General features: G+C 39.3%; 3 protein-coding genes and 1 non-coding gene across 9 annotated transcripts; 1 reads left to right on the forward strand and 3 right to left on the reverse strand.

The window, feature by feature from the left end:
* The first annotated feature begins 616 nt into the window (after positions 1-616).
* On the forward strand, positions 617-13,244 carry relb (RELB proto-oncogene, NF-kB subunit). 5 transcript variants are annotated; one of them, XM_088428487.1, is made up of 11 exons: positions 617-840; positions 1,026-1,046; positions 2,906-3,081; positions 6,196-6,531; positions 7,448-7,614; positions 7,686-7,777; positions 7,853-7,984; positions 9,588-9,692; positions 9,763-9,978; positions 10,596-10,667; positions 11,340-13,244. In XM_088428487.1, the coding sequence occupies exons 1-11, from the start codon at positions 816-818 to the stop codon at positions 11,750-11,752; spliced, it is 1,755 nt and encodes a 584-aa protein (XP_088284613.1). In that variant the 5' UTR covers positions 617-815; the 3' UTR covers positions 11,753-13,244. The 5 variants fall into 5 exon arrangements, with proteins under 5 accessions (XP_088284613.1, XP_088284616.1, XP_088284614.1 ...); XM_088428490.1 differs by lacking the exons at positions 617-840; positions 1,026-1,046; positions 2,906-3,081 and adding an exon at positions 4,976-5,080; XM_088428488.1 differs by lacking the exons at positions 617-840; positions 1,026-1,046; positions 2,906-3,081 and adding an exon at positions 4,983-5,195.
* A 2,525-nt stretch (positions 13,245-15,769) lies between these two features.
* On the reverse strand, positions 15,770-19,876 carry mrpl28 (mitochondrial ribosomal protein L28). 2 transcript variants are annotated; one of them, XM_088427509.1, is made up of 6 exons: positions 19,745-19,876; positions 19,026-19,317; positions 18,788-18,940; positions 17,207-17,341; positions 17,042-17,128; positions 15,770-16,050 (listed from the first exon to the last, which is right to left on the reverse strand). In XM_088427509.1, the coding sequence occupies exons 1-6, from the start codon at positions 19,774-19,776 to the stop codon at positions 15,934-15,936; spliced, it is 816 nt and encodes a 271-aa protein (XP_088283635.1). In that variant the 5' UTR covers positions 19,777-19,876; the 3' UTR covers positions 15,770-15,933. The 2 variants fall into 2 exon arrangements, with proteins under 2 accessions (XP_088283635.1, XP_088283636.1); XM_088427510.1 differs by having other exon boundaries at positions 19,768-19,794.
* Positions 19,877-20,374: 498 nt separating this feature from the next.
* trnastop-uca (transfer RNA opal suppressor (anticodon UCA)) lies at positions 20,375-20,461 on the reverse strand. Its single transcript has one exon. It is a non-coding gene; the product is annotated as a tRNA-Sec (tRNA).
* Positions 20,462-20,868: 407 nt separating this feature from the next.
* On the reverse strand, positions 20,869-25,917 carry LOC148415773 (proton-coupled zinc antiporter SLC30A1). The gene is made up of 5 exons (XM_088427958.1): positions 25,861-25,917; positions 25,149-25,628; positions 23,550-23,926; positions 22,241-22,428; positions 20,869-21,547 (listed from the first exon to the last, which is right to left on the reverse strand). Exons 2-5 carry the CDS (start codon positions 25,624-25,626, stop codon positions 21,337-21,339), a joined length of 1,254 nt encoding a protein of 417 aa, XP_088284084.1. The 5' UTR covers positions 25,627-25,628; positions 25,861-25,917; the 3' UTR covers positions 20,869-21,336.
* Between the last annotated feature and the right edge of the window lie 324 nt (positions 25,918-26,241).

The following is a 26,241-nucleotide window of genomic DNA, read 5'->3' on the forward strand; positions in this document are numbered from 1 at the left end:
TGGACAGTAATGCAGTATACACGCGACTTCACTAAAAATTGTCATTCTAAGGAAAAGTGCACTCTGAAAATTGTCGCAAGACACGCTAAAATCTGACAAGACTTGCACTTAACAGCAAAATCTTGTGACAAACTATTTTTACAATTCAACAGCAGTGTCACATAATCTTTCAATTTACTGTATATTTTCCCCTAAACATATCAATCTCCAAGACAAATCGGCGTGAGTTTGTCTCCTAATCCACTGGCAAAATATTTTGTAAGGTGATTTAGCTTAACGAATGAAATGATCTTTTTCTAGAAAGCCAAGCTTTAAAAACGACGCATTCTGTTATTTCCAACGCGACCGTTAGAATTACTTCCTTGGCATAATAAAGTCGCGATAAGATGATGTCACAGGTAGAAACCCGTAAAGCGTGAAAGTCATGTCTAGCCTAAACTTTGCTAATTGACTGATTCGCCTGTAAAGACCGTTTAATGTGACTTGAAAACGTTTTACAACAATCAGTTTGGTTTGTCACTATTCTGTATTTTGGACGAGGTCCTCGAGTTGTTGGCCGATGAAGCCAAGTGACGTTTGGGGATTTCCAGCGCAGCGAGCAGCCAATCAGCGACAAGCTGCTGCGGAAACGTCGAAAGTGCTTGCAAGCGGACAACTTGGGCCACTCTTCGTCGCCGTCGTCGCTGTGACTCCATCGTATGCTTTTGCAGGCGTTCGTAGACACCTGGGCAGCCTTTGACACGATGGAGGACTAATTTTTTTTTTTATCGAGATCGAAACCGCTTTTAGTGACTGCTTTTAATGCCACCTGAGAAATGGACGTTTTTCGCTGTACTCCCGGTAAGTGTTCAATGTTTGTGTGTCAAGGTGTGTTTAATGACTGAGGGATGACATCATTGTTTTTTTTAATTGTTTTATTTGTTTTTTGCCTCTCTTCGATGCGACACGCCCATTTTCAACTGTCGAACACGTTTAGATGTCTTTTCTCTTACTCATCTATTGTTTATTTTCTGATTGTCCCGCAGAGAGAGGACTGTCCGACTTTGGTGAGTGCAACACGGAATCTGCTCTGTCCTTGTGTGTCTGGAAGTTTGACTGAGAAGCGAAAGTAGTGTCACCTCATGCTACCTGATGCTGGGGAGAACTTAAACCAGTGGTTCTTCAGACTTTATACAACAAGCAACTCTTGGAAAAAAATCAGCCTTCTACCATCTTTTCCTGATTTAAATGGATATAAATGCCATTAATACCTTTCAGTAGTACAATTATTACTTTGGCAAAAAAAAATTTCTTAGACGAAAATAATCACACTGTAATGTATGGTATTCCGTAAAGCAGTACAGTATGACGTATGATGACACAAGATCCATACATATTTAAGTATTTTGTGCTTTGTGGACAATGTGCTTCTCAATATGGTATGTGCCACATGGCAACTAGTCGGCACTGTAATACATACTGGCCACAGGTGTCAAGCGCAAGGTCTAGGGGCCAGATCTGGGCCGCCATATCATTAAATGTGGCCTATGATAATTATGACTGAATTTGCATGTCAAGTTTTACATATCTTTTAATAAAACAACAGTTATTTTTTTGCCACCACTTACCATTTTGAACAGTTTTTACCTGCTTCTGATTTCAAAATTAGGTAAATGTGGGACAATTAAACTTAAAAAATCATTTGACTTAACAGTCATAATGGCCTTCTAACATAAACTATAACTACAATGTGGCCCATAGTAAAAATGAGTTTGACACCCCTGATGCAACTGGTTGCCAGCCAATTTTTGGGCACTTAGAGACGAACAATCATTCATGCACGCAATCACACCTAAGGACAATTTAATTTTTTCCAATGCACCTGACATGTACGTTTTTGGAGTGTCTGGAGATGGCTGGAGAGATCCCACATGAGCTCGGGGAGAACATGCAAACTCTACGCAGGAAGACTCGAACGAGGTTGATTTGAACTTGGGTCCCTGAACTGGCAAGTGGACATGCTAACCACTGTTCCACTGAGCCGTCTGTATTCATCCATCCATCCATTTTCTGAACTGGTTTCCAGCCAATTGCAGGGCACACAGAGACAACCAACCATTCACGTACCCAATCACGCTTAAGGACAATTTAGTATTTCCAATTCACCTGCCATGCATGTTTTTAGAGTGTGGGAGGAATCCAGAGTGCTGCCTGTATTATATACCCAATATACTTTTGAGACTCAGTCTATTAATTTGTGTCCACTACTGTTTTTATTTTGTCTCAGCAAAAGAGCAAAGTTAATTGCATCCCACCTTAAAAGATAAGACATCATTTGAAAGGCCAGGATGTCCTTTCCTGAGCACGCTAGGGGTTAGAACGGAAGCCCAAATGAGTCAAAAAAAGAATCAATCAATCAATCAATCAATCAATCAATCAATCAAATTTTATTTATATAGCCCTAAATCACCGAAGTCTCAAAGGGCTTCACAGAATGAAAAGAGGTCTTACAAAGACATCTTTTCAGTATAGGGTACACAACAGCATCCCCTGTCAAAGCAAAAGAAAACCAAGAACTAATATTCACAACAGTGTACACAAATGAATAAGCTGTGTCTCAAGATGCTATGCCTGAGAGTACGGTACTTTGCTCTCTCTGCATGTGTTGCTTCAACTTACTTTGAAATATATTGTTCAAAGATTTCAAATCATTGCAAAATTGATGCTAGCTTTCTTAGCTCGTTAACGGCATTTTGCATTTTATGCCATACTTAGACTACTTTATAGAAGACAAAGTTAATTTGGTTCAACAAATAATTCTCTTTGCTTTATGTTTAGTCATACATTAAAAAAATCAACTGGTAGTGTCAGTAAACTATGCCACAGCTCCTCCAAGGCGATAACAAATTACTCTCTTACGTTGCAGACCTCATCCAGGAGATCATTACAGAAGATCACACGGGCATATCCCTCCCCAAACCGCCTCCTCCTCCCGCTGAGCTGTTTGGCCAGAACCACAGGATGCACCGGCTGTGCTCCGCTTCCTCCTCTTCCTCGCCACCGTCTCAGCCGGTACTGGTAGCGAGAGGCGGCGTGTGTCAGGTGAGTTTCAGTTTCCTAATTCAATGTATTAAAGTTCCTTTGATTGTGGGGGTTTGGGGGCTGCATTTTTTTAATTCAGCCCATTACATCATGTGATCAAGCCGGTATATTTTTGGTGTTCATATCTAGAATGAATGATGAACATTGTTGGAAAGTGTATCAAACATTCATTCAGACTGTGTGACATGCGTACGCATTCGTGCAGAATTCGCGCAATTGTGCCGCTGGGGATGTTGAGCGAAGAAAAGGCCTTTTCATTCATGTCTAGAGAATAATTCTGTGATTGATGGCTGAAATGATTATGGTTTGACCATTTCGGTTAAAGTTGAGAGTCTACATGTCACGTCACATTAAATGCTTTGGCTTTTCATATTATTTTATGGCTGTGAATGTAATAATGGTGCATTTTCCTCATTATGCTTAAAATGAAGATGATCAAAGAAAGCACCGAGAACATTTATTAATTTACTCATTTATTTATTTTTTGAAAAATATGCATTGTATTACAGTATAGTGCAGTGGTGCACAAATAGGGGTACGTGCATCGCTGGGTCTACGGGAAGGAACTTCAGGAGGGGCATGAGATTTTAACCAGGTTTCTGCAGGTATCAGCAAATTTAATATAAGGCTTTTTAATGCATTGGCAGGAATAACACAGTTTTTAAATTAAGAGCAAATTAATTAGAACATAAAGCAAACCTTGTAAAATTGTGTGATAGTGACCTGTAGCAAAATGTTATTTTTTGAGGGGGGTCACGATACTGGCTGCCACGATTAATGAAGCTGATCTTCGTCGATCTTAACTTTTAAAAAGCTGGCTACCGTACATATCAAATCAAACACTTTGTCATCCTACCACTAGGGGGCAAGCGCATGGTTAAGACTACATTAAGCTTAAGAAATAGCAAGCAAGCAAATCATGCAGCAGCCTCACCTGAGAGTGGGACACGATGACAATGCTTAAGTTGGCTTCATGGCGGGCTTCCCTGATTTTAGCTTTCAATTCCACCTTAAAACCTTTAGATGGCAATGTTTCCCACATGTTTGCATGACAAAAGCCTCTCCTTTTCTCACCCTAATACACCATATTAGTTACCAGTGTGAAATGGCGTCTCACCTGATTCCTAATATATACCATGCTAAATGTCAATTGAGACCCATTTTGAAAAATCCCACTGGCAAAAAATTGGAATAGTTTTGTTTGAAATGACCAAAGATGACATTTTGACTGCTAATTGATTAAAATATGCTTAAAATTAAATAATGTGCTGGTTCTAAGTAGGCTTCATTTTTTTTCATTGGTTTGCATTGATTTTGCCATGTCTTGGGTAAATGTGTTTTCATTATTATTCACCTTATTTATTTATTTTAGTTTATTTTTTTTTTATTTATCAAGCCTCGTTCTTCAATAAAAGGGCAATGAAAAGACATGTTTGACCAAACATGATGAATAGTCGTGATTTCAGTATTGACCAAAATAACCGTGATTATTATTTTGGACATAATCTTGCTAGCACGGTCCCAGTAATAACATTTGGATAAAAGCCTCAACGGCAAACCGGTGCACTTGCTGTTTTGTGTTGGGCATAATCATGTGACTTCTTGTGAATGGCGCCACAGCACAAAGCAATCGGGCAGGTCTTCCCGTAAAACATGTGGCTCAGCGAATAGCTTGTACTGGCAGGACGGTTAATAGTTGTCAAAGTGACATCACAGCAACGAGACTCCATGAAAGGAGTTGCAAAGCCAAGCTGTAACATGACTCTTACTTTCGTTTTGCCTTACTCTACTAGCCAAGCCCACACGAGGGGGTGAAAGGTCACATTCTTGGCCAGGAGCTGCTCTTCCATTGGTCGTCACTGCGAGCAAACTTCCTATTTCCTGTCGGCTGACTCGGCTCAGTTCTTTTTGTGTACCGTTGTTTGGTTAAAGCTAAGCGGCCCGGCGCGAACAACTGGAGCATGATAAACTCAGACCTGATGACGGCACTTTGAGAAAGGTTCTTCTTCACTCGCCCCTGCTGGTTACTCACCGTTTTGTCTGCTGCTTCTCTTTGTTCCATGGAGGTTGGATCAGTTGGATGTGTACTGCAAGACGTCGTATTAATCGAGCTAGTTGGTGGATCACTATTATTTTTTACCTGACGACGAGGATATTTGGCGTCGTTTTATTTATGTCTGTCAACTATATTAGTAGTCATGTGATATTCAGTTTAGGTGCTTATTGAGCTGATAATTTACAGGCATGATTGAAGCTTAAGGGTTTTAAGTGTGTTTATTACTGTAGATTTGGTCTGGTGCCACCTGTACTTACAACAGCTGTTTTATGATCATGGACTAGAGTTGAGAAGAATAGAAAAGAGCCATTAATTCATTCAGTTTGATGGAACATTATAGAGCAGAAATGACACCTAATCAATTATCAAATTAATCGAGAACTATATTTTGCAATCAATGTTTTGAGACCCATTTAAAAAATGTCTAAATCCTTGAAATTCGCATCATGAAATCTCAATTCCAGAGCAATTAAATCAACTGATTGTGGCCCATCAAACTTTGGCCCAAATTTTTTTTTTTTACTTTTTACCTTCATATACGCTATCCATTTACAGCAGTTGTTTACAAGTAATACTGGTGTCATTATTTACTACACATAAATCCATCCCTGATATCCTTAAATATATACAGTATAATGACTTTTGTTGATGTCATTCAAAACAAAGCAAATCCTAATTTCTACAAACAATAATAGGAGAGAAATGCAAATAATTGGCCTGGATGTCATTACTTTACCCACAGCTTAAAGTGACACTGTGTAAGAATTAGACCGTTTTTCATTCAGGATGAATAAATTATTTTATTGTAAATTTCAAAATCTTGCAAATAAATGTGTTCTTAATGACCAACAGTATGTTTTAAATATAATCGTAGGTCTAGTTATCATTGAATTATATTACATGGGGGGTGGCACTGCTCCACCATGTCTGTTATAGCTACGGATAGCTTGAGATGCTGCATTTACCGTAATGCCCCTATGTAGAGCTCTCAAAGGCGCATGCGAAAAATTACACAATACTAGAGATTTTATTCATGTGTTTTTTTGTTTTTTTTTTAGCCAAGTTGCAGCTTCTCTCCACCCCTGCAGCAGCTTTGCTCAGCCCGTGAAATGTCCCAAGGCCCGCCCACCCATCCTCAAACCGGCTCCTCTGGCCGTGGTCGCGGGCCCTCGTGCCCTCTAACTTCAAAGCCCTCCAGCACCAGCTCCGTCTCCTCTAAGGGCCGGTCCGGGGTGGAGATGCTAGAGCGCAATCTGGAGAAGCCCAAGCTTGTGGTGGTGGAGCAGCCCAAAGAGCGAGGCATGAGGTTTCGCTATGAGTGCGAGGGCCGCTCGGCCGGCAGCATCCTGGGCGCGTCTGGTAGTGAAAGTAACAAGACTCAACCTGCCATAGAGGTAAGGGGGATGGCACAGACAACACTGGTAGTTTCCAAACTGGTGAGATTTCAAACTAGGTTTTTACTGTACGAAATGGGGCTGAAAGATTGTGGGCCAGAAGTTTGGGTACACCTTCTCATTCAGTATGTTTTCTTTTTCTTTTCATGACTATTTCCATTGTAGATTCCCCCAAAAGCCAACATATCGTAATTCCCCAAATACTTAGGTCAAATTCTGGTATTTTCTGTTTTACCGCGTATAGGATGCACCAACAGTTTGGAGACAATGTAAAAACTATAGCAAAACAGAATAAATCTCATCTTTGTCAATTCTTCATATGTTCTTGTGTTCTCTAAACGGTGCACGCAGCCTGCCACCCTTAATAACCTTTACACAATCCTCTCAGTTTGAGTATTATTCCTGTGTGTGACTGAGGATGGACTCGGACACTGGTTCAGTCTGCTTGCTTCTTTTATTGAAAATAATGCTGTAAACACCTCAACTAACACAAGCTGATGTTAGCTGCAGCTACTTGCTGCAGGCACTTGCTGCTAACATTCACCACCCTCTAGTTCGCCACGTTGCGTTAATTATAGTAAGTAAGAATATAGCCAATATAAAAATGCGCATCTTTGAGTCAAAACTTGTCTTATGTGGCATTCTCTCGATTAGCTTCAAGAGCTACTTGCCTGAAATGGTTTGCACCTCACCGGTGGGCTGATTAGGAACCGATCAGTTAACTGGAGAAACACTCGTGTCCATCAATATTTTGAGAAATTGAATGAAAAAGACTGAGGCCCTAGTGTGTGGCAAGGAAGCAAAAAGGACAAAATAAGTCCACAATATGCTCATTCCCTCGCGTTATTGCAGAAATGCAATCCATTTACCATGACCTTATTTTGTCACGCCTACATTGAATTCATACTGCTTTCAGATTCAGGGTTCCATTGACCACCTGAAGAAAGTCACGGTCACTGTTTCCCTGGTGACTAAAGACCCCCCACACCGGCCACACCCCCACTGCCTGGTGGGAAAAGACTGCCAGATCGGATCGGGGATCTGCGTGGTGGCGTTTAATCCTCACAACAATCGACGTCACAGGTGCGTCTGACGTCTTCACACATTTTTCATTCATACTTTTATTTATTTCATCATTCGCTGCAATTTGCCAGCTTCGCCAATCTGGGCATCCAATGCGTGAGGAGGAAAGAACTTGATATCTCGCTGCAAAATAGAAGAAGGCAGAATATTGACCCATTTCTAAGTAAGACAGAGCCTTTATTACATATATACAAACACACACACACATTTCTGATGATCCATTTATGTGGTCCCCTAGCCGGACATTCCAAGGGCATCGAGGACATGGACATGAATGCCGTGCGTCTGTGTTTCCAGTGTGAGCTGGAGTGGGAGGACGGCACGATGGACACTCTCAGCCCCGTGGTGTCCAACCCCATTTATGACAAGAGTAGGCAACACACACACATGCACAAAACAACTACTTGTCATAATCTTCATGTTATGTGCAAGTTTATCCAAGAAGGACACACTTTGGGCCTACCATTTGACGAACCCCATTGATTTGATTAGTGGTCCAATCAAGTGATATAAACCTCATGTACTATGACAACATGACCTAGAACAACATGAACAGCGACACGGACAATATTGTTACATTAATTCATAAATCGCAACGTGAAAAAAGTAGGAGTGTTGAAATAGCAACTTAATTATTTACTGTCATAGTTAAAGTGTTATGTTTTTTAATTGTGTTAGTCTAATTTTATTCACTGATTTTATGTTTTCTCTATGATGATTTAATTTGCATGTATGCATCGGGCTTCTTGTGCTTGAGTTGTTAGTTGTTGGGAAATAAAAGTCAATCACACCCTGAAGTGGACACATGATTGGCTTCCATTGGTATGGTTTAGTATTACCTGATTGGCTAATGAAGAAGGGCAATTTCAAGAACAGAAGGACGTAAAAATGGAAGAGCATGTGAGAGTGTTTTGTTCAATGAATGGTAAATTTAACTTAAAAAAAAAAACGCTTCGACAGCAACATCGATAAAGGCATATTGATATGCATTGTTTTTAAGATGGAACTTGCTTATCACAGAAACAGCTCAAATTTAGCTTACCGCATCAATAGAAAGCACCCAGCTGGGACTGCAGCCACAGCTAATGATAGCAACAAAAATATTAATGTAGAAAACCCTAGCTTGAACTTGAGAACATCCTGCCATTTTAGCAAGTCTGCGATGTACAGGATGCACAAAGTTATATTTTACTGTTTTGTTTTTCTTCTAATTATTTGGCGAATGACAAAAGAAAACAGCACCATTTCTCCTGAAGGTCGAAACTAAAGGTTGCAGCCAGCACTTAGAGACAAGTGTCAAATACTGCAGAAGGTAAATGTTTACAAATGAATCTGCTTAGCCATTTTTGTTGCATAATCAACCCTTTGATCTCCCACTACAACACAATGAATGCAAATGAAAAAAATACTTAGATATTTCAGGTAAGATTAAAAAAAGACGAATTGGATCTATTAATTGCATATCTTAATGAATTAATCTCAATTTGTATCGCTTGACAGCACATGAGCTGCCTAACAAATTGAACAATTACATAAACAATAACACAAAAAGGACAACATCGATCATATTACAGTGACAACGTGAGCAACCTCAATGACTGTGACTACATGAATGGCATGAACACACGCACAACGACATTAGAATGACAACATGAACAACTACATCAATTACAGCAAGACCAATGACACCTTGAACATCATATGAACAAAATGATCATTGACGTGAAAAATGACAACATGAACAACGACAGCATGAATAATAGCATCAACAATTACATGAACATGAAAAACTATGTGAAGAAGACATTTTCATGTGACGCATAGACAAGAATTCTATTCATTTAATTGATGAACAACCAAAGGGAATTTTTACTCTGTATTTTAAATTGGACAACTAACTATAAATCCACGAATCACTTTTTAGGAGTAATTTGGCAATATATTGTGACGTATGATTTGCTTTTCCCTGTCAGAGGCGACCACAACCTCTCAGTTAAAAATAAGCCAACTGAACCAGTACACAGGAGCCTGCACCGGCAAGACGGAGATCTACATGCTGTGTGACAAAGTGCAGAAAGGTAGCGACACGTCCGAGACGCGCAGACAAGTATACTCGATGAACATGGCCACTTGCTCGACCCCGCGTAGATGACATCGAGATCATCTTCCGGCGCGGCTCGTGGAAGGCGAACGGCGAGTTCGCCCAGACGGACGTCCACCGGCAGATCGCCATCGTGTTCAAAACGCCACCCTACCAGGACCAGGACATCACGGAGGAAGTGGAAGTCAGCGTCACTTTGCGTCGGCTCTCCGACCAGATGGAGAGCGAGCCGGTCACCTTCACGTACTTGCCGTATAATCCAGGTACATTCAAGTCACACTTTTTTTTTTCTCAAGGGGGAAGTCAAGCTAATCTTTCTCTTTTCAGTGCCGAGAGTTATGAGAAAAGGAAACATCTAAAGGGCCAGTATATTTAGCATTTTCACTCATCTTTCAAGGCCGACAATATTTTGTGCAAACGTGGGTCCTATCATATGAAAGATTGATTTGCATTCCTTACTTTGAATTTCATGTAGGTAATATCTATGTTGTAAGTGTGGAAACACTGCCATCCCATGGTCACAGTTAGCACTACACTGCTCAATTGCCTTATAGTAGGTGAACATTAGTCAAGGGTGTCAGCGACCCTCCATAAAAGAAATTCATTATTTATTATTGTTATTACTATTTTAAAATACAATAATTCTTGTCCATGGCACTGAAAGGGTTTATATTATTGCAACAATTTAAATTCAACTCAGATCTTATTCACTACCATTTCTGGCTATAGATGTCAAAGGTCCATTTTTATCGGGCTGCTAGTGACTTAACCGCTTACCCAATGGAAACAAAGCCATGGTTCAATATGAGCATTGTGTATGGATAAACTCATTTTGATACTGTGTGAAATGGAGTGTTTTTGTGACCTTTTCCAATGTCAGATCCGTATGAGGTGAAGCGGAAGAGAAAAATCAAGTCAGACGTGAGCTTCCAAGAGAAGGCCAATGTAACGGGTGAGCCTCACAGCATCTTTGCCATTATTTAACCATCGGCTTTCACAATGTAGTTGGATGAAATTTTCAAATCACAAAGGTCGTGACCCATTTTTACCCTATTGGTTAAAAATAAATAAACAAAAAAATACTGTAAATTACTACCTGGCATTGAATTTCTTTAGTCTTTTGGATTTGAGATTCATTGTCAGGCATTTTCAGACACGTCTTACCCCATTATTTGAAAAATTGATGGATGAAGGAATGGTACGCAAATCATAGTTTATGCAAAACAGATATGGATAGCGAAACAACTAGCTAGCTACTAACGCTAACTAGCTAAATAATAGATAGATACTAGCCCTATGTAGCTCTAAATGTAAAACATAGATATACTGTATCTAGATAAACTTGCTTACTAACTAGCTAGCTGCTAGCTGTAGGTAGGTACCTGGTATTGATGAATTGTGGTTGTCATGGAGCCACAAGAGAATGCAAGTCAGCTTTTAGTATATTGACTGTCATTGGTGTTGATAGTGACTCTTTTATGCTAATCCATGGTTCATTTACATTTCATTTAGCGTCATCCTAACCTTTAAGACATTTGTGAATAATAAAGCTGATGTCGTCATGCAAATAAAATCAGATTATTGGAGAAAAAAAGTACCAATCTTTTGCCGTCTTTCCCGACAGCCGAGTGCGCGGCGGCAGCCGAACAGTCCTTCCACTTCGGCCACGCCATGATGTCGCCGTGCTCGGCCCAGCCGGGGCCCGCCCCTTCAGAGGAGATGTGCTACAACGAACCCCCGGACGCCAACATGGACAATGAGGAGCTGGCGCTCCTCAACCAACTCATGGAGATACCCGCCTTTGTGGAAATGTTTTCGGACTCTACCCTCATCCCGCCTGCGCCCGATGCCAGCCTGGCCCCCTTCGCCAACGTGGACGCCAACCCCACCCAGAACTTTGGCCCGTACACGCAGGACTTCTCCCATTACTCCGACTTGCAGTTCAACATGCTGGTCAACGGCAACTGGGACATGCAGACCGAGCCGACGGCCAGCCAGTCCAACGTGGTGCAGGTGAAGATCGAAGACGACCTATGAGGGCGTGAGAATTCCAGGAACTAGTCTGGACCGCGGTGAGCGCTTAAACAACAGCATCACACTTTCCAGTTTGTTTCAGGTAACGATATATAACGTAGTTGGCTAGTAAATTAAGCAGTGACAGTAATAAGGACTTGCTGGGCCATGCTTGTGTCTTGAAAAATGAAAACAAAAGCCTCATTCCTAGATTCAGCCGACAAAAATTTTGTTTCTTCCCTACTTAAATGGCCTTCCAATTCGAAATCTTACTCAAATAATAGTACTATGACTTTAAAATAATATGACTCAAGTAAAAAGTAGTCGTCCAAATTATTACTTTGCAAAGTATTCAGTGAAAGCACTTTTCAAGTATTGAATACATTAATTATCAAATGTGAATCATTTTATAATACGACTGTAGCTCGATGTCAAACAGTGAAGATCATGTTTCAAATGGATTTGTTTTGAAACTAATCGGGCAGGAATGATTCATCTAAAAACATTACTGATTTGCAACCAAGTAAATAAACGCTGTACGTTACTACCCCCCTTAAACTTTCTGTATTTTGTATGACCTGACAAGACAATTATTAACTCGCACTCCAAATTACTCATGATTGTAGTAGTCTATTTAAACATTTTCCCTCAATGAAGTGTCGCTTGTTCACAAAGCAACCTGTGAAATATTTCAGGAAATAGTCCCGCTCCGCACCACTGCCATTTCCAACTTCCAGATTTAGCCAAATCCCTTCTTTGAAAATGCATTTGCACCATATGCATTTTTTACTTGCTATTCACAAGAATACAGAAGCTAGTGAGTGGCCCAATAACAGTCAGCATTTTGTTACTTTCAAAGATTACTGGAAGTGAAATCAAATAGTAATGAAAAGGTGACTTGCATTAGGAAATGGTCTGCACCTTATTCCACTAAAAACATACTACAGTCACATTTTTTATGAAGTAATATCATAGAAAGAGACTTATTTGTTTGTCAATGGAGCTACACTAGCATTTTTCTTTGTAACAGACACTTTTCCCAGATCCTGGTTTGTATAGCTGTGTTTTAATTGACCCAGGAAATAGTCTGTGTTTCAGTCTCATGGACAATTATCTTAGTGGTTGTTACTTAAGGTCTTTTTCTTTTCCCGAAGTTGACACTATGTAAAACAGTAATTAAGTCCATTTAACTCAAACTGGCCGCTAATTCGTCCTGAAGACCTTGCTGGTCATGGCTTCAGCGAAATGGAGCTGGTCACAATTGCCAAATATTTCCGTGTTATTTGAGTTTGTTTTTACTGATGTTCTTTTTTTTTTTCATTAATTGCCACGTGCCTGGTATGTAGTTCCAACTGAAAGATTCTGAGCTGTGTACTATCGTTCTTTTTGATTCACGGGAGATTTTGAATTCCTCTATTAAAAGGAACTACATTGTTTGTCAATGCACATAAACCACCGTGGTACATTCCATATGTAAACACCATGACGACGGGAACAATAAAACTTGACAAAAATCTCCCAAGAACTCTTAAGCTTGTTGTCAGCGGATATGACTTGACTTCACAATTCCCAAGAATTAGACGTGCGTATGGTGGCAAGTATGGGCCAATAGGAGGGGATGCCTTGGTGAAAACTGCAGCGAGAACAGGGTGAAAAAAACAGGAAGTAATGTTGATGACAGTGAAGCAGTGTCGGTTCCTTTTTAGTGCTATTCTTCATGAAATACCGAATGAAACGTTGCGAAGGTTAAAAAATCATAGAAGAAAAAAAACTAAAGATTTTGGCGGGTTTTCGGCACATTGTCTATGCACAATGAACAAAAATGCACAATTTTTTTTTTTTTTTTTATCCAAAACTACATTTCCCTACATGTTCAAAGTGTTGATCCGAGTATCTCAAAGGAGAAGTCTGTACAATATGTACCATGTAATAGTCTCAAGAAGCACTTATGATTGTTTACCCCACTCCATGTAGAAGTTCTCATCTTTTAAATAGTTATAACAATAATAAATAATAAAATTTTCTTTTATAGAGGGTAGCTGACACCCTTGACTAATGCTTGCCTAATATAAGGCAATTGAGCAGTGTAGTGTGAATTGTGACCATCGGATGGCAGTGTTTCCACACTTATGACATGGATATTACCTACATGCAATTGAAAGTAAGGAATGCAAATCAATCTTTTATATGATAGCACCCATGTTTAAACCATCTAGAGGAGCAAAACATGTCAAGTGTCTCACGAGGCTTCATTTTCATGCAAATCAGTCACCGTTCAGCTTGTTAATGTCAACTGATTCTCCATTCTGACTCCATTCTGGCCTGCCTTCCAACCGTTTACGCGTTTGTGCACTCGCACACGTTTGTCCAACTATACTTGTGAGGACATACATTGACACGGTAGAAATGATTACCTCACCATTACCACAACCTCAACCCGAACCCAATTCAAAGCAATACTCTAAAAGCAAGCCTTGACCCTCAAAAAAAGATCAGAAACAAGTGAGGACCGGTCTAAATGTCCTCACTCCTCCAAAATGTCCTCGCTATTTCAGTAAGAAAACCCAATACACTTCTCACAAGTGTAACATTGCAAAAACACATACACACACACACACACGCACGTTGGCCTAAGGCATGCGTGGGCAAGACATGTTTTCAGAACACGTGGACTTCCTGCCGTCGATGAATTGAAGTGCAGCTGGATGTCTTCAACGGCTACACGGAAGATTTGGGGGATGCCAATGCAAGACTCATTCTAGGTGTCCTGACAGCATATGCTTAGGTTGTCTACGAGGGCTGAACGATGAATACAATTCAAAGCTAGAATTTACGATTGCGGCTTGTATTGTCACACAAAAATGAAAGACAGCTAAAAACTTTTAAAAAAAAGTGTACTTAAATGTACCTATATGTAAAAGATGACGAAAACTGTCGCGTGTTTAGAATAAATGCAGGTGCATTGCGGTGTGTGTATTCATAGCGGGATGCTTTTTTTTCCCTTTGCGATCAAGGTTTCCGCCACCCACGGGAGTCCCCACAGTGAGTATTGGTAATCCCCGTCATTTATCAAAATGATTTAAACAAATATACAACGGATTTTCACTTCCACATTTTTCAGATCATTCGTGACTTTACGTTTTTTAAGATCCACATTTAGCTTAAAAAAAAAACAAAACTATAAGTAGTAAGCGGTTTATTCAAAACAAAAAAAGTACATTTTTTTTATAAAATATTAGAGATATGTCACAATATTTTATTTCTTAAAAAAAGATAGAAAGCGGTCGATTCAAAACAAAATAAGTACACTTTTTTTAAATAAAAATGTAAAGAAGTCAAAAGATTTTATTTCTTTAAAAAAAAGATAGAAAGCCGTTCTTTTTTAAAAAAAGGGAGTTCATATCAAACGAATGCAATGTGCTGTATATGGGAGATGTAGACACAAAAAACGACAGCAGTCATTTAAAAAAAAATTAATAAGGCATTGACTATTTTAAACTATAATGTACTTAATAGAAAGATGTTTTTTATGAACATGAGTACTACGCAGTAATAACATAAGGCCATGTAAGACTTTTTTTTTTTTAATCTCAGGAAAAAAGAAACCATGTCTAGCAATACATGTTTTAAATTAAAATTCAGAAAACATTAAAAAAGCTAGTTTTTCCACTTTTGACTAGTGTGGCATACAAAAAAAATAAATTACAAAGTTTAGCTTTTTAAAAAATCCAAATAAAAAAAAACCATGAAAAACCACAATAAAAAATGTAAAAATTGGAACAAAAACTAACACCAATAGACTTCTGTTAAATAGCAATCAGCACACACCTGCCACCATTGAAATCGCCTGCTGCTCATTCCTGAGTTTTGTGGACTTTTCCTGACATTTATTTCCATTCTAGCAGACGCAGGAACATTTTGCGAAAAGTCTGGAAATAACAACGTATGTGTCTAAACTGTATGTTTGGAGTTCATCACCCAAAATGATTTCGCTTCCCATTTAAAAAAAAAAAAAAAAAAAAAAACACGCACAAAAAAATGTCAGCTTTTCAAAGATTTTATACATGATCAAATGGACAGTTGTTGTATTTACACCTGTGTTGAATATTCTTCTGACAGAAAAAAAAACAGGAAGTGAGATATATACTGTATGTAGAGTTCTTGCTTCCTTTGTATCTCTTTCACACACACACACACACGTTTGATTAAGACTTTTTCACATTTTCTTCATTTGTTTCCATGAGATGAGGCTCGGACAGTTTTTGGATTTGCAGCTCCTCCATCAGTTTTTCGGCATACACCTTGAACAGCGGCTCGGGCTCCTGTCACACGCACACACACACACACACGTAGACGACATTAAGCACGTTTACACAAGTATGACTAAACACCTGCAGTGTGTCTTTTTTTTTAAGATTTGTCTCGTTTTTAAAAAGAGAATACAAAAACGATTTACATTTAGAGTGAAAATATACAACAAAATATTCTCTATTAGTTTTATTCTCTTTTTAATCAAGCATCTAAATTATTACTATACCTAATTAATTGAACCATTAATAAAATACTGTGGCTAATTTTTTCAATTATTTCTTCTTTATTAAATCTATTATAAGGTTCCTCTTCATTCCTGTCAAAAAAAATCTACAAAAGCTATAAAAATAATTTAAAGTACAGAGTATCAGTCATATCCAGTATTTATCCAAACATATAGAAAAATAAACACTTTTTGAAAGGGTTAAAATATTAAATGATGTTTACAAAAATATGAACACACAGTTTTGCAAAAGTCATAACCACCACATGTTAATTCATGGGAATTTATTAATTGTTAGAATAAAACATTTGTTAAACTGCAGATTAGTTAAAAAGAACGAAATAAAAGGTGCAGTAGTTGTAAAAATAAGGTAAAAAAAAAATTGGGGGCGTGATAAAGACTACAACTAACTACAACTAGGTGTTTAAAATGGGTAAAGACCGTGTAAAGTAATTTCACAGATTTGTATAGAAACATTATTTACAAATGTGGGGGCGATAAAATGAAATTTCAATCACTTTTTTTCATTTTATTTTTTCCTTCTGACACTCAAAAATATTGACATTTTTTTCATGATTAATTTTGACATGTTTTCGCTGTCTAGAAAAAGTGAATAAAAACTACATCTGAAGTAAGACCCTGTTTTTTTTTTTTGTAAATCAATGTATATCAATTATATACAGTACATAACAATTTCAAAATAGTGACATAAATGTGCATTTTCTGTGCGTTGTGTACACAATCAATAATGTGTAATTGCGATGACGTCCCAGCGTTACCTTGTGCTCCAGCTGCCTCTGCTTCTCCACGGCCTCTAGCAGAGTCAGTCCCACCCACTCGGCCTCCTCCTCGGGGATCTCAAACTGCTGCTCGGTGCGGTGACAAAACACAAGTAGGAATCCTTTAGCGGCGGGACTTTGCCACCTTTGCCCCAAAGCTCTCACCTTGTATTTGTTGTACACTTTGTCTCTTGTCGCGGGGTCGTCCGGGTAAAGCTGAGTGTCTTTGCGAGCCAGGCGCAGTAACATGGCTCTCTTCAGGTCCATGCCCAGTTTGGAGTTTAGGTCTTGCTTTGGGGTCTTAACACAAGTAAAAACAAATTCCTGTACTCTCCGAGACACACCAACATGGCTAGCGAACCTTTTGGATAGTCGCAGTATCCATAGGTAGTAGGGATAGGACGAGTGAGATGATGAGATCTTGTAAGATTAAAATGCCACCAAATTTACCTTACCTGTTCTATTTTTTTTTTTTTTTTTATGGGGCTTGTTGGGCCACACGTGCAATGGAACACACAGCAGAATGCAGTGCATGACCGTAAAACACGCCACAAAATGCTGTGAGAAGGCCAGACAACACTTCAAAATAAACCTTTGAATATTATATCATTTATGGACACCAAAGCCTTGGAATGCTTTTATTTTGAAGTTCTTCTAGGGAGCATGGTGACGTCGACAACGCTTTTTATTACGCAAACTGTTCCTCCCTCCCCGAGTGAGTCACATCTCCTGATGTAAACAACACATTGTTAACAGAAAGCACGTTCAACAACCAATTCAAGGCACTTAAAAAAACAGCAACAAAAAAAAGGCCTTGAATACGCGGACAATTTATTGCACGGTGCCTTTTGCCAGCATTCTGCGCAGTGTTTATAGCATAATTTAGCCGCTAGCTAGCACCATTCAAGTGCCCTGAGAGCAGTTTAGACTGTTTAATACATGTAAATCCAAACTATATATTTTGATGCTGACATTCTGACACGGTTGCAACTGTTTAGGTTCCTATTGATCACTATCGAACATATCAGGCTGAGTCAAATGTCTTCTGTGGGGCTGATGTCCATTGGCTCATTCAAGAAAAAAGGGAAAGAGAGTTGTCCAAAATCTCACATATTTAAGTGAAAAAAATATGAATGTTGATATTTAAGTTAAAACATGTTGATAAAAAAATAAATAAACAAACAAAATGTGGCCATTAATTATTAAATAGAAATATTTTCTTTGGACTTCTGTGTTTATAATTGTTTTTCACACTTGAAAATGTATTTATTTTTATTTGAATACCAAAATACTCAATAGAAGCAGCTATGCAGAAGAAATGCAGGATGAGCTCATTACTTTCAAATAACCTGTGTAGCGACATTTTGTTTTCCAGTTGCATAAATGAATAGTAGAATATCAACATATCAGACAGTTGCTAAAAACTGTCCAAAAAAACCCCAAAAGGGCCAAACACCACAGCTAACACACATTTTATTAAACTAGCTCAGCTGCAGCTGTGTCTCTCCTGTTCTTGTTTAAATGTGCATGCTAGCTTATTATTTTTCATAGTCTTTGTGATAAAAACAGTCCAAACTAGGGGATTTATACCGGCTATTATTTTCTATTACATATTTTACCAAAATCTCATCTCATGGACTCTCTTAAGACACCTCATCTCGAGGGAATTGTGTCTCATCCCATCCCTAATGTGTCAAAAATTCATGCTGAGTGTAACAACGTGTCACCAAAAGTTATCTCTCTTACTTTGAGGATGTAAAAGTCAAAGCCAAAGGCAGCGTCGATGAGGTCTAAGGTGCGTGGAGTGACCGTGATGGTGAACTTGTGGTCCAGGATCTCGCTGTAAAGTTCTCTCTTTAAAAGCTGCGGCTTCCACGTCTTCAGCACGCGATTGGACATCTGGACGGAGAATAGTCTTGTTTACTTGATATAACTTTTTTTTTTTGTAACCCCCAGCATAACATCGAGGCACACACTCACTCACTTTATCATTATTGGCATATCTGTAACCAGATACCCATCCCTCACCCCCCCAAAGGCCGTTCTGCGACTCGGGAGGGTAGTAGATGGGGATGGGGACGTCCTGCACTCGTTCTTTCTGCCCAGTCTTCGGGCTGAGTCGGTACTCGACCCCCAGGGGCCTCCAGTGGACCGGTGTGGGCTCCTTTGGCTCCAGAGACTTCAGGTAATGCTTGGGAAGCCGGGCGTAGATGCCCTGTTTCATTTTGAGGGCATCCCAGATTTTGGGAGGGTATTTATGGAGAGGCATACTGGAGCTTCACGACAGAAGGAAAGAATACAGAATTCATAAGCGAAAAAGCTTGATTCTTTAAATGTGGGACACATCATGGTGGTATGCAAAAGAATCTGTAGAAAAGTACACTTTAGCTTTACTTACTTTTTTAAGATCCATATAGTTTAATCTAATATTTAAGTCTAACTTTTAAACAAAAAAAAAATCAGAGATGATTTGTATTTCACGTCATTGTGTAGTGCATTTTTAATAAATCCTGCTAGGACGCCATAATGCATAATGTTACGATGTAATAGAGGATCTTAAAAAAGTGAAAATGCGTGCAAGGAGTTTGAACTGCACAAATACGCCCAGTGTTGATCATTATACACGGTAAACATACCGCCGAGCGACTAGGTTGTTAAAGAACTGTTTGGATCGTAAAGAAAAATATTAAGCACGAGTCTTACCAAATAGAACCATGAAGACAAACCTCAAGCATGCAAGGACACCGTCGTCTCAGTTTATTTCCGCATTGACCAACCACAAGACACCAACAGGGATTATTATTGGTTTGCACGGAATAATGAAGTTGCTGGTGATTGGCTAATGGTTAGAACTTTTATCATTGGCAGCGTCGACAGTTTTTTCTCGTTGTTGATTGGTTTAAACTAACTAGGATAGCGGAAAAAAACACTCGCTGGTGATTTTTTTTAATCTGCTAGCCAATAAAATCGTCGTTTCAACCTGTCGCATATGAACGGGGGCCGCCATTATTCGTTGCCATATTTTCTTTCAGAACAAATTTTTCTGTTAATTTAGAAATAACTACAGCGCTGTGTCAAGAAATACTACCAAAAAAATTAGAGTCAAATAATCCTATTGGTTTCTTAAAATGGGTTTCTTGAAAGTAAATTATCCTAAGTATGGTTGTTGAAGCTTTGATTAGTACCCTTATTTTGAAGTACGATAGCGGAGCTTTACAAACGGGAAGTAGTCGACTGCGGCATTCGCCGCTGATAGCGAGGAATAAAGTAGCAATTTTCAAAAAGTAATAAAGTTGAATAATCAAAGCAGAACTAAAATCCTACTTGCGCCGACGCCCGGAAGGTGGAATTGAACCACTCTGCCGCTAAGCAGCTACAGGTTTGAAGCCTGCACCCCGGACCACCGAGGATCATCCGGGCAATATGATTGGTCATCGGATTAGTTTATATACAGCATACAAACAGTAAAACTGTTCAGTGGCGGTTTTGAAAGATTGTGTAGCGACAACATCTTTTAGTTTGTGTTGATTAATCAGCCTCTTAGAACAATTGATGGGACCTGATACCTTGAAACGAATGATTGCACAGCAAAAGATAACATGACAAAAAGAACAATATCAGGTATGCATCGCTTTATGCAAAATAGCTGCATGCGGATTGGCTGTGCAGGAGAAGAAAGGCGGCGACAGTGCCGTCATAACAGGTAACGTAATCTGGATGATTCGTTGTCTCATATACAGTATTTACTAGTTTCGAATCATTTTTTAAAATTGGTGATTATTTCTGTTTGTCCGTGTGAGATGAAGAAATACAGAATCTGATCAGAATATGTATCACCATTTATTGTTATTTTCTAGCGAAGAGATATAAAAAAAAAACAGTACAGTACAGCCATTTTCCCCTCCTTTCTTTCTGACACATCATAACAGCCACAATTATCCCTTGACTTTCAGGCATAGATGACAGTCAAACACCTAGAAGGCAACACACTTTGCTATCATTATGTTGATGATATTTTCATGAGGAGGAGGATGAGCAGCAGAAACCGTTATTTTCACGATTGTCTTGTTACACTATCATCATACGGTATCGTATTTTTGCGCTAATGGGGCACACGTACCGAAAGGCAGCTGTATGAAGGACTCACATGATGTACGGATGGCGGAGAAACTTGTCTGTAGTCGGAAGCAGCAAGCCGACATTAAAAACAAAGACTGATGGTTGCTCATGCTTTGGTCCTCGTCAAGTCATTTGGCAATGTATGACATATATTATACATGGCTGTCTTAGTTCAACTATTTTTCTAATATAAGCTCTTGTGGGTGAGGGCAGCATACATGGGCACTGCAGAGGTGAGCACAGGCCAATCTGCATGCTGACACCGGAGGTAGGCACGTTGGTCCCTTAGGAAGGGCAGAAGTGGCAGTAAACTCAGGTTGCACCGTGCAGCAGCTCACCCCGACACTCTGCAGGACCTTGGTGACCCCTGACATTAGATCGCCACACCTGAACGTGTCATATTGGGGACAGTTTGAACGTTCGCGATCCATAGATATAAGCACTTAAAAACTACTTAAATGATAATACTGTACACATAAAAGTTATATTTTTAAAATGGGCCTAAATGAATGTGTCAAGTGTTAAATTCTAATGCATAGCATGTAAAACAACATTTTTTGAGAGGTTCTTTCACCTACCACTGGAAGGAGAAAATATTAAACTAGTTGTAGTATTCAACTGTATTTGTTAGTGATGGGTATATGAAGCCTCGTGAAGCACTTTTGGTGTTTTATTTTTTATTCTTTGCTTGGAATAAATCTGTAGGGGAAATTGAATGCATTTCCATTCCACTCTATCATTAAATCAAGTGCACATGGTTAATGAGACTTCATTTTCCCATTACTAGAATTTGCAGAGCATTTTAAAACTATTGCAGCATACAAAATATTTGGCTAGTACTTGCTGTACTCCTATACATTTAATAAGTACAAAAGGAAATTCACAAAGCCTCAGTACACTTCACATATTCATACATTTTTTTAATATTTAGGTCTCACATTGATTAAAACTATTCCTACTGCATGAAGTGAAGATAAGTTATAATGCATGCCAATATTTTCTAAGGGTTGTACTGTAATATACAATACACAATATCTGAGAGCACATCTACACAAACAACCATTCCTTATGGACAAGTACCTGTGTATTGGAAAGGCAGCGTGACAGAGCACATGGACCGAAGCCACAATGAAGGCATCGGACAACTCCCAGATGTGGAGCTCGTGCACCTCCTCCACCCCTGGCACGTTCCCGATCTGCTCCCTCAGATCCGATAGATTCACGTGAGGAGGCGTGGCTTGCATCAGCAGCAGCCCGTATCTGTGCATCTGTGCAGGCAGACATAAATATCACACATGATAATATCTGCCGTATGACCTTAAGTTTTGATGTTCTGGTGGGCTCCTCTTGGATACTGCTGGCGTTATGAGTTTACAGTTTATTGAGACTTGTCAGCCCTTAGTTCCTCAGTACAGCAGTAATATTTGATAAAGAATATATGACTATGAGTACTTTTATAATAACAGTTGGCGTTCAATGTTAGGAGTCCAGACATTCAATTCTGTCTGGAAACGGTTGGTACAAAAATAAAATGATGAAAAAAATACTTACTACAGTAATCAATGACTTAATACATATAGTCATCAATATTGATTACTTTAGTGCTTAACTGTCTAAAGCAAGTGATGACTTTAATACTAATTATTTATTATATAAATGATAATAAATGAATTATTTTAGTACCAACGCCATAGATTAGTAGTCACAGATGAGATAAATAAGTACTAAAGTAATAAATTACTTTATACATTAATCAATTGTGATTAGGTACTTTAGTAATCAATTACTTTAGTAGTTTTCACCAATAGTAATTGATTTAGTACTTATTACCCAAGGTTATCAATTGCATTATGCATTAAAGTCATCAATATCGTTTACTCTAATAGTTTAATGCTTAAAGTAATTGATTGCTTTAGTACCTACAGTAATAAATATTATAGTACTTATAATACCGAAAGTAATTGTTTACTATAGTACCCAAAGTAATTGATTTCTTCAGTGCATAATTAATTAATTATTCTTGATTCACCTGCCATTTTTAGACTATTCTTTAGCCCAGTACTTCTCAATTATATTTTGCTAAGCCCCCCTAGGAAAGAAGAACCCCCCCCCCCCCCACACACACACACACACACACACACTCGACGCGCTAACTGTAAATAAGATTATTAATTATAAAAATTGTATAAGTATAGCTAAAACTGTATCCTTTTTAACATTAACAAAATGAAAAAGCCATATAAATCAACTTTCAATAACTGTTGATTATTTTTACAACTGTACATACGGGTTACAGCTTAGTCTAAAACAGAAAAAAAATATCCAAGTGTCTCAAAGTGCCTGAAACTAAAAAAAAACAAAAAAAACCTCGGTATTTATACAGTCTTACCTGCGGCAAAGCTCCGGCCACCAGGATGGTGGCGGCCAAGACGGCCAAGCTCATATCCAGGTACACCAGAAGGCTGCATGCCCCCGGGGAACGCGGAGAGTCTGGGCCCATCAGCAGCATCACCAAACTATTGACCAGGACCAGGACCGACGTGGACACACCCTGCACCACCACGGAAGGGGGACACGGAGTCAGCGGCGACCCGCTGTCCCGAGGATCTTCTCTGCCAGGCTCGAACTCTTCCGCCGTCTTCTCCACATCCGCGCCTCCTTCGTCAGAGGTCGCGGGGTTACTGAAGACGAGACCCCCGTTGCGGAGAGAGCTTGCACTCGTCTCATGCTGAACTCCACTGCCTTGGGACTCCTCCTGAGTCACGGCTGGGAGAGAGAATCAAAAAACAAACACTCCAAAATGTGCTGGACTTTGAAGTAAAAAGCCTCACCTGTACATACACTACGCTGCGTGTCCAGAGCACACCCGAACATACATTATTTTTACTTCAAAGAACACGCATGGGTAAATTGTGGGAATCCTATGATCGCTTTCAAGAAAGAAAAATCCAACGCCAATCTACACGGTTCTCAAACCCAATACCCCCCTCTGAAATATTTTTTCAGCCAAGTAGTGTAGTGGTATCTCAAAAGTTCATTTAATACAGAAACTCCACAAGATAAGTCGTGCAACATCATCCATGACGCTTATGACAATATGCATTCATATATAACTTGAGAAAATGTAAACATCCTATATTTTACAAAGGAACCACTATAACACAATTTAGGAACACGATGCTTCATGTTACAATTAATTTGATTTTAATTTGAAAAGAAAATGTACTGTGCCTGTCACATGATTAAAAAGCATTAAATAAAATTGCTGATAACTGCAGATACTTAAAATGTCACATACCCCCAGAGGCATTGGTATTTATTAGTTTTTGTTTGATGAGTCAAAAATAACGAAACAATAAGTAAACATCAAAAGGGGACGGATTAATGTTGGACTCCTGACTCCTGGAAACGGATTCGGAATCTGGTTCAGTCATTGTTTTCAAAGTAAAAGCGGATGTTTGCAAATGTCATATTCTGATTAAACAATGTTTTCATGACGGACTACAAAAATCCGTGAATTACTGTTGAAAGTCAGAAATAAGATGATTTGAAGGAATTTTAAGTTAAACAATGGCTTCAATACTTGATAATTAAAATACTGTAGTTAATAAATTTGTTAATCAGTTAGTTGTCGATTAATCGATTAATCTTGACAAGTCTAATACTGAACTTGGCAGTAGTGAAAATTTGTCGTTTCCTTCAAAGTTAGAGCGCTTCAACAAAAGACCATTTGGCACTTATCTTAGTTTTACAAGAACCTTACAAGACATGGAAATAAGGAAACCCATTGTAGATACTTTTTCTTGACGAGGCTGCAGGGCCTTTGGGCCTTGTCCTGGAATTCCTTACAATATGTACCACTAGATTTTTGGGACCGTTTTAAGTTCCGACACAGTTACCACTCACTCATTAAGAACACGCACATTTTTGTACAGTTTGATAGTTTGTGTATTATTATACATATGATGTTTGATTTATTGTGAGTCACCTTTGTGGTTGACTTCAACGTAACACTCATGATCCTCTCCAGCCGGGGCCCCAGCCCCTCCGCGCCTCCGGTTCATCACGAGCACCGCGACGTTGTGCAGCAAGCCGACCGCGCCCGCCGCCGCCAGCAGCCAGGGCCGCTCCACAGGGTGCATCTCCACAGACGAGCTGATCATTTCCAACAAGCAGGAGACACACAAGGAGACCAGCAGCAGAGCCGAGATGAAGACCCCCACCGGAAAACCGCGGCCATCGGGGTGGGACACGCCGCACGCTCGAGGCCCGGCCTGCCGAGGGCTTGAACCAGAGGCGCTGGCTGCGTATTGAGGTTGAGGAAGAGCCATGTGACCAAGGACAAAGAGCGTGTGGAAGCCATCCACCAGCAAGATGAAGGACCTGCACAGCTGCGCGGCGATCAGGTCCAGAACCAGCACCAGGATGGTAATGCTCAGCTGGCACCAGTGTGACACTTTCTTCATGTCTGCTCAAATGTATTGACAAAAAAAAAAACAGTCAGAATGATTGAAGAATGAAAAAATGTATCAGTTTGAGCATCGTGATTTAATGCCACAATCCAATTCACTGCACTGCTCGTTTTGGTGCACCTGATTTGGCCACCAGGAGGCAGTATAATACAACATATTTATAAACAATGGTTCTAACTTTCATCTACTCTAATTACTATTTTTAAAACGTGGAAAAGTGATAATTACCTGCAAGGAAGAGGACATGTGAGCACGCAGGCGAAGAGAAGCGATCGTGAGTGGACACCGTGTGCACGAATCCAAAAGATTTCATTCATTGTTCAACTATTTCACACTCCTCCTCCCCCTCCTCCATTGCCCCCTCCTCTTTCTCTTCTACTCTTCTAATCTCTCACATGTGAGACAGAAGAAGGCAGGCACAATTGTCCTCCAAGCCATATCTATCTATCTATCTATCTATCTATCTATCTATCTATCTATCTATCTATCTATCTATCTATCTATCTATCTATCTATCTATCTATCTATCTATCTATCTATCTATCTATCTATCTATCTATAAAGGAATAAATTGCGGTTGTTTTGGGGAATAACTTTGAGAAACATTAA

This window comes from Hippichthys cyanospilos, chromosome 11 (genome assembly GCF_059441005.1).
Source record: "Hippichthys cyanospilos isolate Australia breed blue-spotted pipefish chromosome 11, RoL_Hcya_1.0, whole genome shotgun sequence".
Taxonomy (NCBI): Eukaryota; Metazoa; Chordata; class Actinopteri; order Syngnathiformes; family Syngnathidae; genus Hippichthys; species Hippichthys cyanospilos.